The 14608-nt window shown below is 42.6% G+C and overlaps 1 protein-coding gene across 1 annotated transcript; it reads left to right on the top strand.

Moving 5' to 3' along the window:
• Positions 1-555: 555 nt before the first annotated feature.
• LOC144718959 (uncharacterized) lies at positions 556-7952 on the top strand. Its single transcript, XM_078594602.1, has 4 exons — positions 556-690; positions 2945-3121; positions 5716-5769; positions 7378-7952. Exons 1-4 carry the CDS (start codon positions 650-652, stop codon positions 7664-7666), a joined length of 561 nt encoding a protein of 186 aa, XP_078450728.1. The 5' UTR covers positions 556-649; the 3' UTR covers positions 7667-7952.
• Positions 7953-14608: the final 6656 nt, after the last annotated feature.

The raw sequence follows: 14608 nt of genomic DNA, 5'->3' as shown, positions 1-14608 counted from the left end.
CGGGCAACATTTTGTATATTTGTTTGTGTTTCTCCCCTTGTGATGGGACTTTTTAGGATGAACGTTGAGATTTATAAGGGGCACGGGGTGACCAATAAGGTCTGAATTGGTCTGTAATAAGCTAGGCGCTGATAAGGGGTTGTGTTTGGGAAATGTTAAGTTCGTGTACATTGTTACGTCAATGGGCACTGCAAGTCTATGTTCCTTCAGCAGAGTAGAACAACTACACGAAGCATCTAAGCTCCTGAACATTATCGCTGCTATTCCAGACAAGACCAGAAAGCAGAATGGCCCACTGACTGCACATGGCCCAGTGGCTTCTCGTTGCAGGCACGTGGTGGCAGCCGCGCGTCACGTGATCGTGACTCCACCCCCCCCTGCCCCGCCCCCCGGAAGTCCGGAACATTTCACTCCACCCATGTGCAAAATATGTTCCGGGCCTCGTGAAGGAAGGCAGAAAATGAAAACAGTTAATATAATTATCCTCTACACTACGGTATCTAAACATTCGATCGTGAATATTTCTTGGCAATAATTTTTTTTTTATTACCGCGTAATTTTTTTTATAAATCGGATTGATGTAAACGTGAGCACCCGGAATAACAAGAGAGTTGTCAGGACCACTTCCGGGAGCACGCACTACAACAAGATGGCGACCCCTATGCACAGGCTTCTTGCTCGCAGGAAAGCGTAAGTCGCGACTTTAACTTTATAAACTAAAACCGCAGCGGTGTGCGCACGTCGACGCTTTACCGGCGACTGTAACGCGTCGTAGAGCTGCACGATCTTTCAGTGTTCGTTCAAGGTGCGTCCGAGTGGCGTAGTGCGTGATTTTGGTTCATCGCCACGCCAGTATTGTCAACAGTGGGAAGAGGCCAGATTTTGATTTTAAAACATTTTATTGAAGTAAAAAAAATCGCAACTCAAATACACGCATCTCTTGATCAGTGGATTGAATGCGAGTCCTAGGATGTCCGTCCAGCGTGAGGTTCAGACTTCCCTTACTTTACATTCGCATGCGCGTAAAAGTGCCATGTTTTGAACGTACGTCGCTTAAGCGCTTCCGAATTTATGAAAACACTTACGATGGACTCTCGTGGCCGCTGTACGGACGTCACTGCTCTAGTATAATGTCCAATAACATTTGTTTTAAGTAGATCAGATGTTGGCCTGCTTAATTTCTGCTGCAAACTTTGGTCCAAAGCAAAATGTATTTTGTCTTATTACCCAAAGTTCACCACTATAGCACAATACATTTAACACAACTATGCTAAATGTATTGCTCGGTATCTACTTCTGCTTAAAGCTTGTAGTCTGGTCAGCTGTAGTTACAGCCTGTATTATGGTTGTGTTGGCTGTATGTGCAGACAATTGTCTCGTCTGCAGCAGGTGTGCTCTTGGATTTCACTAACTTTTGTTTATGGCAAAGGGGAGGTCGGGTAAATTTTTCGCATGCAAAGACATTTTCACGAAGAGTATTCCTGGCCATACACATGTAGCAAATATGAATCGTATATTAGGTTTCTCCTAGGACAACTCTACATTCAATGAGTCATGGTTTGGTGTATCGGGTATGGCACTGTGGATTGAGTCATACCTGCATGGTCGATCACAGTTCGTCAAGTTGGGTGACGAACAGTCATGGCCTATGCCGTGTGTAGTTGGCGTATCACTGGGGCCCACCCTCGGGACCTTCCTATTTTAATCATACTTTTCTCCGATTGCCGATGTCATCTCATCGCATAACATCATGTGCCATTAATATGCTGATACACAATTGTGCACAACCCAGTGAAGTCAAAGTTAGATATGGAGGGTCAGACAGTTACAACAGGAAACAATACAAAAACCGATATGAGTGAAAGTCACTAAAAAGAATTAATATACAAGTACATGTGTCGTGTGTTATACGGAGGCACACACTGGAGTTGGAGGCAACACGTTTATTTAACGACCCAACAGGACTAACTACATGAACGTACACTGGTTCTACATCTAGGTGATAACTACACGGTTAACTAGACCACAACGGAGTAACTACATAACCGGGTCAGTCAGTAACACACTGCCTGACCCACGATGCCGTGCGTAACATCGAAGACCGAGGATCAAAGAGACGGAGCACGGACGGGTTCCATTCCAACAGAGAGCCAAGAACCCTCTCGGGACTGCCCCTTTATGCTCTTTAGTGTGGCCTGGCTCCGCCCTTGGCCACGCCCCCTTCTAGATCCCACTAGAAGGCTCTGTCCCATCTCAAGTGTCCCTCGAGCCCCCCCTTTCGGGCCCCCTTGCTACCCTGCCCTGGTCACGTGCCCTCTCGGGTTCACACAGAGTATCACGTCCTCACTTGCTCTCTCTCCGACCCTCATCAGAACTATGCCCCCGAGGGCCCGCTTCCATGCCATATCCACTGGTGCCAGAGAGAGACTCAGGACGTACAGTTCCACTCTTGTGACAGTAGCTGGTGCTAACACCATAGTGACTCCATTCAAGTCACTACACATGAATAAGAGCATACATTCCTGCCGTTTTTTCAACACCAAATGCAAGCTAGGGCAAAGCAGCAAAACAACAACTGTCCCAGACCATTCCTAGACAACACACTCCCTCCATACAATTGCACATTAAAATGTAAATATCGATACATGGGTAGGGATCAAAGTTACAAATCGCATTTGCAAATGTGGTTATGCAGCACTAATCTTCTGTTTCAGAATATTTTCAGAGGGATTATTTACGATGTTAAGTGGGGAAACAAGAGTGTTCCAAAACGTTGGTGCTGCAACGTCAAAGGCTTTGTCATGTATTCCAATTTTTGTTCTTTGAATAGTTAGGAACTAATCTTGTATTTTAGGCTACATCAGCTGAGTTAAAACCACATTAACATGCAGACATAATGTCAGGAGTTACACGTTAATGTGCCTGTATGTATGTGTGTGCCCAGGGATGCAGACAAAGAAACTGTGCGGTGTCAGAAGTGCCTAGAGCTGGGCCACTGGACATATGAGTGTTCGAGTACACGTGCCTACAAGCAGCGACCCACACGCACCGCTCTGCTCCAAAAGCAGCTGAAGGAGCTTACACAAAGGCCAGCTCTGCCAGTGCCACCTCCACCCAGCACGTAAGGACATTCTTACACACGCACACATTCAAACACGCATGGTACAATCACTGCTATTCGCCACGAAGTGACGGTGACATCGCCATGTTGTTTGTGCCAGGTGAGGTGCACTTTGAGGCCACATGCAAATGTCGAAAGCTTTCTGGCAGGAAATTATGAGAAAGGCCTTTGTGTTTTTTATTAAGTGTTGTAGGTTACTGACAGACCCGCCACATGCACTTGCTACCGTGCCACCTTGCTCTGATTTAGCCACCCGGCGCGCTACTCATTGTTGCGAAGGTTGTTCCTCCACCATTTCCTGTTCCTCGAGAGCCGCTACCACCCAACTGCCCAGTAGTGACACTGGTAGTTCCAGTCATCACCAAGTCTACACATTTCCAGGTTCTTCTGGATTATTCTTGGAGTTCTACTGGATTAACCATGTTAGATTTTATTATGATAGTCATAATAATTGACATTAACTACAGAAGTAATTGACTAACTAAAAAACGCTGCCAGGTTGAGCTAAAGATAAATATGAACAAACAAATGAGGTACAACAAGCTGTTAGAAAATGATTATTGGAGAAACAACTGGAAAAGAAACAGACTAAATCTGGAAGTTATTGAGGTGACACGTGGTTTAAATAAAAAAACATGTGCACTTCCACATGCATACTTGCATACACGTAAGCACATATGCTCATTCACATCTAATGAAACATATGTACACGAACGCGTACATTCAAATACATACACCTATCAAGTGAAATAAATAACATTGTCTAGAGTATAATTGAATAATCACAGTAACCCATTGAAACAAGATTCTTATAATATTGTCGCATGCAACGGAATGGTTGAACACACCGGTAAACCGCACATGGGAATAGGACTTTAATTCAAGCAAGTCTTTTTTTTATAAAAAGCCAAAATACCAGTCATTAATATGCAACCGGTATTCTGTGCAACTTATACTGTTATGAAGAAATGGTATTAATCAGAAACCAAGCTAGGCAATGCTTTGTATACAAAATCAATCAACATAAAATAACACAATCGAAAGTAGTAAATATATATGCACGACTAAAAATGTATAAGGACTTAATACCACAAACCCAAAGTAGATTATACTTATTGGTGGATGGATTTTTAAGCACAGTCTGTTATCCTTAGTCACAGGCGATGAGCAAGTGTCTGCTCTTGCCTGTAGGAATCGTTGCATACAATGCCTCCTTCGATGCAAGGTCGATAGATGTTAACAGCATGATGCTGCAGCGAAACAGCCATATGCTAACAGTGGCGGATGGCAGCACTACACAGCGATGACAGTGATAAACTGGCAGCTGAGGAACGATGGCTCTGCCACAGAGATGACACTCACGATCGTTGATGACTGCACAGCAGCGGTGCTATCAGCGCTGAATTCTGACAGTGTAGGCACAGTCTTCTCTTGGACGTAGCCAGCACAATACTCTCATGATGAGGAGTGGGCCATTGATGACAGCAGAGTACCCTCTCCCCATCAGGTGACAGCTGGAGATATATCTTCACCGTGATGATAGTCGACAGACTTGTAGTTATAAAGTCACTATTTAGCTCGTGTTGAATATGGCTTGTGACTTGATTTGCACAGTTCAATGCAATAGGTCAGGGGTGGCCAACTTTTAACCCCAAGAGCCAAAAAGTACCTGTGAGATCTGCAAAGAGCCAAGTGTATATATAAGTGCATATATATTGACAGTTTTCAGCACCGCACGGGAGACATTCACTATTATTTGTTACTGTGATTTTCTGTTCAACGTTATGCCCCTTCGATAGAGCTGCATGTGGTGAATTAAAAAAACACATGTAGCTCGGGAGACACCAGTTGGCCACCGCTACAGTAGATGTTCTTGCCTCTGTGGATCTTCTTGAGTCCTACTTACCTCCACTTATTCAACAACTCTTGACACGTTCACTCTTCTCCACTATTTCTCCTTTTCTGCTTCTGCACTGCCTTCTACTATGAATTAACTGACGTTTCTTTGTCTTGACAGCGTACAGTCATGCCTCGTGATGGGGCAGCCTTATAAATGGCACGAGCTATTATGCTCAGTTGACGTGGATCACACAGTGCCGTAGTCACTGTTAGTCTGCCCACAGTTCAGTGGTGGCATGCGTGGATATACTAAAATCATGAATTGACCAATGTATACATATTGTTTATTTTATTTTTCATTAAATCTTCCCCATGAGAAAGAGCTGCCTCTTTCCAACTCATGAAAACTTTCAGAGGTAGATGGTGTTTGTTTATCTTGACACAGCTGCGAACCATTCATTTCATGATCACCAAAGGGGGAGTACTTATCACTTATGAGCCCAAGTCAACTCTAAATGCTGTGTTGTGACTCATGTCATTTTGACTCCAGTTTATGGCCTCAAGCCCTCTCAATGGAAAAGGCTTATACAGAAAAAAACGTTATGCAATCACAGCAACGAATGCATTATTATACTCAACTAATTTGTTCAATAGTATTCCCTGGTTGTTTAATAAAAATTGTCATTTCATTTATGTGCAGTGATGCTATTCGTCATAATCTCTTGTTTTTACTTTACCTGCTTTGTGAATTACAGTGTCGTGGAGGAAAAGATTAAAAAGGCAAAGTCGAAGACAAAGTCAAAGAAACGGTACAGGGGATTCATAAAAGCTATGCAGTGGCACTAACCCAGGTTCTTATGTGTGGGGTTGGAATTATAGAAATTAATGTCTTTTTGCTCATAAATTTACAGTACCAAGCCAGCAACTCTTGAGCGCATGGGTTTGTGCCCTGAGGCTAGGTGTCTGTCCTTGGGGCTCATAATGGATGAATTGGAGCACTGAAATGTCATCCTTAGTGTCTGGGTTCAGTCTCTGGGCCTTGACAATGATTCCTTTGTGCTGAAGCATTGAGCCAGAATAATTTAGATGGCGTGCATGCATACCATTTTAGCCTCTTTAAAGATGATGTCTTAGAGGCTGCTGGATTTGTTCATGCCTTTTAAGTATGTTGTGAATGTGTGAGTTTTCCTGTGTAACAATATTGCAAATGGTGCTCATGATTGTGACATGATGCGGATGATGCTATTGGCACTGCCTGTGATATGATAATGATGCACTTAACGTGAACAATTAATGCTGATAATCAGTGGATTGGATTTGGGCATTCAAGTTGATGGGCATATTTTCAAAAAGGGTACACAATTTAATTTTAGAATTACAGCAAATTAGGCTGCGATAACTTGTTCATATTTTTTTTCTTAAAATATTTAACTTCGAAAATCCCTTGAGATGGAAGAGACTGCGGAATGACACTCAACGGAGGGAATGTGCCCGGAGGGCAACCATCGTGAAAAATGGGACTAATGAGACCGGATCATTTGCAGGAGCGAAACTAATTGTGGCATTGCAAGACCATGATGATGGTGATAATGAGGGGAGACCTTCATCCAGCAGTAAATTCATCATGGCTAATGATTGGATTTTTGCAATTAACATTGAAAGATAATTGTTAACGGTTCAATATGTACACAGTTGATGTGAGAATATATGAGATTTGCTTGTAATTAGCTATCATTTAGAGCAGGGGTGTCAAACTCAATCAGACAGTGGGCCGGTTTGGATTCATATGCACCTCCCCGCGGGCCACAGTTGGGCCAATGAAAATTAAAAGCATAATATAGTATTAATGTACCGAACATTGGCTGGATAAAAACGATATCCAAATTCACATCAACAACCCACGTCATGTCTAAACACATTAATGAATACAATGAAATGTATAGCTACTCGCTTAGTGCTGTGGCTGCTTTCTTTGTGATGCCTGACACCTCTTCGTTTGGACCACTGTCTGGAAGTTCAGAACAAGTGACTAGGCTGTTGCAACCTTTATTAGAGGGTTTAGGTGTGCGTCGGTAAGATGCGAACACAGTTTTGATTTGTTCACGTTCATAATGGAGAACAGCTGTTCTTTGATAACATTATTGAGCTAATCAATTTATATCACACTAATAAAATATATATGTTCCCGCATGAGAAAAGAGAGTTGATTTCTTTTTTTGTGGCAAGGTGCGCAAAATCTCCTGTTTTAATATCCAGTTGAATTTTGATTGAATTTAGGTAGAAGCTTAGGTAGAAGGCAGACACTCAAGACGTGAATTGTGCTACGAACTTCAGGTTCTGATATGGTTATTTTGTTGTAACAATGCTAATTATGAATTTGGTGCCTTTGATCTTAATGTTGGACCTCGTCTTTTCAGGGCTCACAGTGTCAGCAGCAGCAGTGACAGCAGCAGCAGCGACAGCAGCAGCAGCGACAGTGACAGCAGCTCGTCGAGTGACGATGACGACACCTCATCTTCATCATCGTCATCCTCGTCATCATCTTCTTCCTTGGACTCGGATAGCGAGGACTCGTCATCAGATTCGGACTCGTCATCCTCCGATTCGTCATCCTCATCATCCTCATCGTCGGACAGCTCATCCGATGAGGGGGGAAAGGATGAGGACCCACCAGCCAAGAAACGGAGGCGCAAGAAACGGGAATGATGTGGTACACAGGACACACACGGCGCATACACGCGCAATACATGAATACATTACTCATGCAGTATAAGCAGAGCACCTACATAACGCAGAGACCATGCAGTAAACATTACACAGGGGACACATTGTACATGCATTGTACACAAAATACATTTGCATGCTACACTAAGCGTGCACATGACATGCTGTAGACACTGCACAAAGTACACACAATGTGTACGGTTCACATGGTGTGTGTTAGGCATGAAACAATTTGCGCTCACAATTCAATAAATGGTGATGATACGTTTCCATTGCATTTTGTTTTGTAACTGGTGATTGTAGCACCTCTAATGGCTGCAGGGTTTGCATACCGCTTATACAAATTAACCATTTTTATACGTACAATCTATTGAGAGCCTAATAATTCATTCTAATTGATCAATGGATTAGTCTGTACATACCTGCAATGATTGGAACATGCATTAAACACCATACAAAAGTGTACAAAATCCAAAACATTCGTATTGCTCAAAGTACCCGCAGTGCAAATCTGTATGATACATCTGTAGTATACACAGGACATGCAATGCATTTGGTACATATGAAAGGACGTGACCAAGTCGAGCACCTTCTCCAGACGACCCCCTGGCCTTACCCTTCTCTGTCCTTGTTTATCCCCAACCAGTTTCACCACCCTCTGTTAATTCCCAATTACACAATTCACCCATCAACTGCCTGTACACCTGTTGCTATTATGTATGCCGGTGCATACTACCCCCAGCCCCATCAATACCCAATTGTCTTTGATCGTTCATATCTGCACGTATATTACGATCCACATAGTGTGCAGAGAGTAAATCACAGTGTACACTGTGCATGTTAATGGTGATACAGTAATCCCCAGAGGTGTGGACTCGAGTCATGTGACTTGGACTCGAGTCAGACTCGAGTCATGAATTTGATGACTTGCGACTCGACTTGGACTTGCATAACAATGACTTTGTCCCACCTATGAGATGTGGACTCGAGTCATGTGACTTGGACTCGAGTCAGACTCGAGTCATGAATTTGATGACTTGCGACTCGACTTGGACTTGCATAACAATGACTTTGTCCCACCTATGGTAATCCCTAGCTAACCGCTAGGGTTAAGTTCCTGAAAAGGCACGCGGTTGGTAAACTTAAGACCTAATGGGGAAATTAGGGTTAGGGAGGACTGAAGTCGCAAGTGAACCTATGAAATCCCGTAAAAATATTTTTATGTTCACTAAAATGAACCAATTAACACAGCACACTTAATGGAGAGAATTACAGTGATATTTTAGACCTGTTTAATTAATACAAGTACAGTAAATAAAATTGCATTTACTTTTGATGATGATGATGGTCATGATGGGGTGATGGGAGAGAGAGGTGGATTGTTATCGGGAAGAGGAGTTCTCTGGACCCTCTTCCTCCTCCTCCATCTCCACATTCTCAGGGTCGTCTGGCTCCGAATCCAAATGTGGCTTGTGGCTTCAGGCTTGAGCAGGCTTATCAGCTATAGGGCGTCTTTGAATGCCAATGCACGATGATTGAGGCTCTTCTGAAGGTGCTTTCTTCACCCTTTTTAAGAAAGCGTGCAGTGTAGGCTGAGTGGTCTCTTTAAAATGTCTCTGTGCACCTTTATAGGGCCGTAGAGCTTGTCTGAAGGTCAATATGTGCTCAATGAAGGGATCGATTTCCATTCCGTCATCAGCGATGTTTTAAGCCTAGAGTAGGAAGTTGTTCATTTTAATGTCTGCTTCGTTTTTGTTGAGAATTCCTCTTCAGTAAATGTTAAAGCGATAACGGGGCGAACCGGGGACCTAAAGATAAGCGAGAATGAGACGAACCTAGACAACGATGCCGAGTTAATCTAAGTTAATCTTACATACTTACACCACACCTGCATAACTGCATACGATTAATTGCCTTATTCCGATCGATAACCCACCCTCGTCACCGAGGCGGGGTCTGGTTATCATAACGACTTGCATCATCAAAATTACACCCACTCGCATAATTACTACAATTACCTCTCGAATTGGCATAATTAAATGTGCATAATTACATAAATTAACATATTTCCGGATAATTACACATTTGGCCAAATTTCATTTGATTACTATTATTTTCACTGAATATTCATAACCCACATATACAACATAATAATTTCACCCACGCACGCATACAACACATCAAAATTTTCACACCCAACATATACAACAATCATCACTGATGCAATCAGCTCCTCGAGGTCTTGTTCGGTCAACTCCTGAGAGTGCGAGTCCAGAAGGTTAGCAACTTTACTTGACTCAATGTCGAATCCTCCCCCCAAACGTTTTGCAGATGCTACACTTTTTAAATTTTTCTTCCACCGTAGGGAAACCTGCAAAATAATTTACGACCTGAGGCCAACGTTTCCACCATGCTGCATTAAGAGTGGATTGTTTGATTTCATCCCATGATGTTTTTATGATTGTTAATGCATGAGCGATGGTGTAGCCTTTCCATGCTTCTTTCAACATGAGGCGAGGGCTCTTTTCAATGAGATCTGCAATGTGGTCGAATGTGCGGTGGGTGTAACAGCTCTTGAATATTTCGATTACACCCAGATCCATGGGTTGAAGGAGTGAAGTCGCATTGGGGGGGGAGGAAGACTTCAAGTTAGGATGAGCAAACACCAATGACTCCGGGTGACCGGGTGCATTGTCGAGAATCTGCAACACTTTGAAATTTATTTCAGGTAACGTTCAACTTCATGAACGAAGCAGTTATTAAACCAGTCCATGAAGACAGCAGCAGTCACCCATGCATTTCTGTTTGACCGCCAGAAAACACAAAGATGTTTCTTTGTTTTCCCCTTAAGGAGCATGAGGGTTAAGGGCTCGGTAGAGTAACATGGGTTTCACCATGAAGTCACCTGAAACATTTTCATAAAATAGAAGCGTCAGCCGGTCTTTTGCTGCATTGAAGGCTTGTGCAGTTTTTTTGTCCTTTGCAATGAACGTGCGATCAGGCATGCCTTTCCAAAACAGGCGAATCTCGTAAGCGCTGAAAACCTGTTTAGGCAAATCATCCTTAATCAGTTTCTGCAGATCTTCAGGATACTATGAAGCTGCGTCCTGATCTGCTGATGCTGCCTCCACCAACTTCACATTTTGTAGGCCAAAGCGCTTCTTAAATTTATCAAACCAGCCATTGCTGGCTTGAAACTTTTTAGGATCTCCCTCCCCCACACTTTCAATGAGATGCTTGTGAAGTTGTTTCGCATTGTTGCAAATAACATGTGTACTAAGGCATTCATTTCTGTGTCTTGTCCTCGATCCAAATGTTTATTGCCTTTTCTATTTTTTTTTCAATGTTCGGGTCATGAGGCATGTATGACACTCAACAATTTTCGATTGCCACTCGCAACACTGGCCCTGATGGCTTACTAGTTTTTAATCATAGTACGAATCGTAGATTCGTTAACACCAAACACACACCCAACAGCACTGTTACTTTTACCTATAGTAAGCTTATCAAGAACTTTTATTTTGCTATCTAAAGGCATCACATTACTTTCCCTTCGGCAACACTCGAAGCACTTCTATCACCAACACTCTTGCTCATACACTCAGGGATCATACTTGAAATGTATGCTAATGTATAAAAATTACAATTTTTGGGGGTATTAAAATGTAATTTTTTTGGGAACATTTTTTATCACTGAGTGGCACGCAATATTAGTACGTTATATTTAAGCACAACACCTTAATACACAAATCACAAACGTAACATTTTCAATAATTTTGTGAGACGGAGCGTGAATCTGACCGATCGCGGAGGTAGCAACATGGAGAAGAGGATTCGGTAGCTCCAGACCCAGAGGTGCCTCGTGTCTCGCAGGAGTCCGCGAAACGACATGGCGGATGCTACGTGGCGCGGTGCCAAATTCAGATTTGACGACTCGGCACGATTGGCGTATACTCAAACCGAGATGCTCGCGGTTGGTTAACGGGTATACCCACGTAAATCCGCGTATAGCCAAATTTCGCGGTCGGTAAATTTGTGGTTGGCAAAGGATTACTGCATACAGTGTGAATAATGTACATGTTAACCTCCATTTAGCTATGGCACAGTGTATGGCGTGAAGGCATACCTCGCCGAATGTGAGGGTGTTACGTCCCTGAAAAATGTAGCGTTCCTGGTTCCAAAATGATCACCCCCCTTTTTGTTTAAATATTCTTTTTTTCCGCCCTTGTTATTGTGCTCAAGGATGCGGAGTCGATCTCCATTTCTTGTGTGTGTATGCTCTTTATATTTAACTTCAACACAAAACCCTCATCTTCATTACTCTTGCATTGTGGCACTGACACCCAATGCTTGCCCCTAACACTGACTTCCCAGCCTGACGGTTGCCCCTGGCACTTAATTGCCAACCGAACGCTCCCGTATAAGTCACCTGAAGGTTAATGATTCGCCATCTAGGTGTCCATATGACTGACATTCTCAATAACTGGAAGGCGAGTTCCATGCGGTAATGTGTGAACATATGCGTTGTCATTGTGCGTGAGCATGCTGTGTGTTACATAACACAAAAAACATACACGCAAAACATGGTAAATAAATCGTTCTCAGTCTTTATTCACACCTTCAAATGGATGTAGTACAATCACTGCACAACTTTTCTACACGGAAATGAGAATCTTAGCAGCGTCACACTGCGTATAGCCAAAGCATGATCCCCGTATTTTGGAAAATAGACCTCATTACGTAAAGCGTATTTAGCTGAAACATGCGTTCGATAAAGCCACGTTGAGAAAGGTTTTCCTGATAATTGTTTTTTTACTCTTTTATCTGGCAATTATTTTTTATCAATTATCATATTTTGCTATTGGCAAAGGAGGTTCTAATGGTGTAAAGGTTTTCCTGTTTACAAATGTACCAGTATTTGTACATTAGAACGTTGCATACACGGATTATAGTGCAAACATCATGAAAGGTATAAGAATTTGCACAATACACATGATTTGCAAGGTATTCTCGATAGTGTTTATATACGCAGCGTGTACACATTGCAGCGTACGCAAAACACTCCAACTTGCAGAACGGTTGTGAAGGGGCCTTTCAGTTCCAGCATGCCCTTTCTCCTTACCCACCTGCTGAGAATATTCACCTGCCTCCTCGATGTGTACAAATTTAACGTACCTTGAGCATGTGATACATGCACAGCGAGCACCTAGTACACTTGCGCACATGTTACGAGTGTGTCAAATACATATTATACATGCACTCATCGCACGACGGCAATATCACCCCACGATTGGATCCTCGAAGTGGCATGGCTTTAACAGGCGGTTGATGCGAAGATGACGGTGGATCGTCTCTGCTCTTCAGGACGCGACAACGGTATCTACATGAATCTAGAGCGGTGGCTTTTGTGTTTTAGTTTGTGAAAAAAACTTGACTATCAATAAAAGTTTCATCATTTCCTATGTCTGAGGTTATTTTTTGTATATTCAACAACAGGTAAAGTACAGAACCAGGTTACACGACTGAGTGACTTAAAACCATCAATTAGCCCCTAATTACAAAATTACCACAAAAGAGCAAAGGATGGAAAGTGGTCAAATCAGAAACGAGTCCACCAAAGGAGATTACTTCTCGCCAGAAATCATTTGTGATTCCTGCGACAGTACCAACATGTTCAGGTGAATGTCTGCATCAGATTCAGCCAGTGCTTGAAAGTGGGTATGTATGTATGTGTTTCATTCCCTCAATTATAAAAGTCTGCAATTCTCAAAAGTGTGCAGTGTGAAGCTGAAATGAATCGGTGTGAGGGAAAACCAGCAATAGGCCGTGTTGCTGAATCTTTCTCACTGCATTTACATGGTAATAACCATGAATGAAACGAAACCGAGACAATTGGAGAACGCGCATGCTTGATGGCCTAAAACGTGGAATGTCAGATCTCGGATCATTGTTCCAAAGCTGAACCCATCAAGTTTTTACACAGTTGAGCTGTCTGCACACTCTTGGAGTATTCATCAGAAATTGTAAAAGGGGGAGCAGAGGATTAAAAACCACAGAATAGTGCATCCAGTTTTTTACGAGTTGAGATTGCAATTCTGATTTGTAGGTACCTAAAAACATGCGAGTTTGGTATCTGAAATTTCTCCTAGAGGTTCTCAAAGCGAACCAGAATCCCTGCTTCTGACATGGGATTCCCAACTTCAATTCCTCGAGTGCACCAGTCATTTCACTGGGGTCACTTACCGATTCTCATTGAGGGGTCAGAGAGAGGCGGTCATTCTCAGTCTCTGCCAGATTGAAAAAGTATAAGCTATTGAGGGAAGAAGGGATATATTTGGGGGACAGGCTTGTGAGAATGCAGCGAGATTTGACCAGGACTTTTTTTGCAGAATTTGCAGGAGACGGCTATGCAACCTCCCGCCCACCAGGAGGCAGTGGCTGTCTTTATATACAAGAATGCTTCATGAGAGTTGACAGTAACCTAAATAACAAATCCACTCTTCTTTAGACACAAACACACTGAACTTAAACACCCAAAGATAATTGAATACACCCATGCAATTAAATCATACTTTAGGTAAATAACCACTTTGAACTGTTTACCGCTCCTGACATTACTTACATGTAAAATTAGAATAGTAAAATAAAAAGTGTCATTTTTTAAAACTAAAGACTTTAAAACACAAATTGACCATGACCTTTGCCATTTAAGTCCACCTCCAGGTTATATAAATAAAGTGCCTATTCTTTGTTCAATCGATTCCATTCTGTTTAACGTTACGTTACCAATGACATGAATGCCATTGCTAGGGTCAGTATTAGATATTGTCTCTGCAGTCCTGATTTTGGCCACACTTCTACTGCACCAGATGTCAATCTAGGGGACACCTAAGTTCAGTTAACTGCCCGTTGAGATGTGCATGG

This window comes from Lampetra planeri, chromosome 5 (genome assembly GCF_965212315.1).
Source record: "Lampetra planeri chromosome 5, kcLamPlan1.2.h2, whole genome shotgun sequence".
Taxonomy (NCBI): domain Eukaryota; kingdom Metazoa; phylum Chordata; class Hyperoartia; order Petromyzontiformes; family Petromyzontidae; genus Lampetra; species Lampetra planeri.
The sequence above is the reverse complement of the archived record's forward strand: the minus strand, read 5'-3'. Positions and strand labels throughout refer to the sequence as shown.

Excerpts from the sequence above, each read along its gene's own strand:
- LOC144718959 (XM_078594602.1), top strand. The coding sequence starts at position 650 with ATGGCGACCCCTATGCACAGGCTTCTTGCTCGCAGGAAAGC. Across the intron at positions 691-2,944 it reads CTTCTTGCTCGCAGGAAAGC|GGATGCAGACAAAGAAACTG; the intron begins GTAAGTCGCGAC and ends GTGTGTGCCCAG. Across the intron at positions 3,122-5,715 it reads GTGCCACCTCCACCCAGCAC|TGTCGTGGAGGAAAAGATTA; the intron begins GTAAGGACATTC and ends TGTGAATTACAG.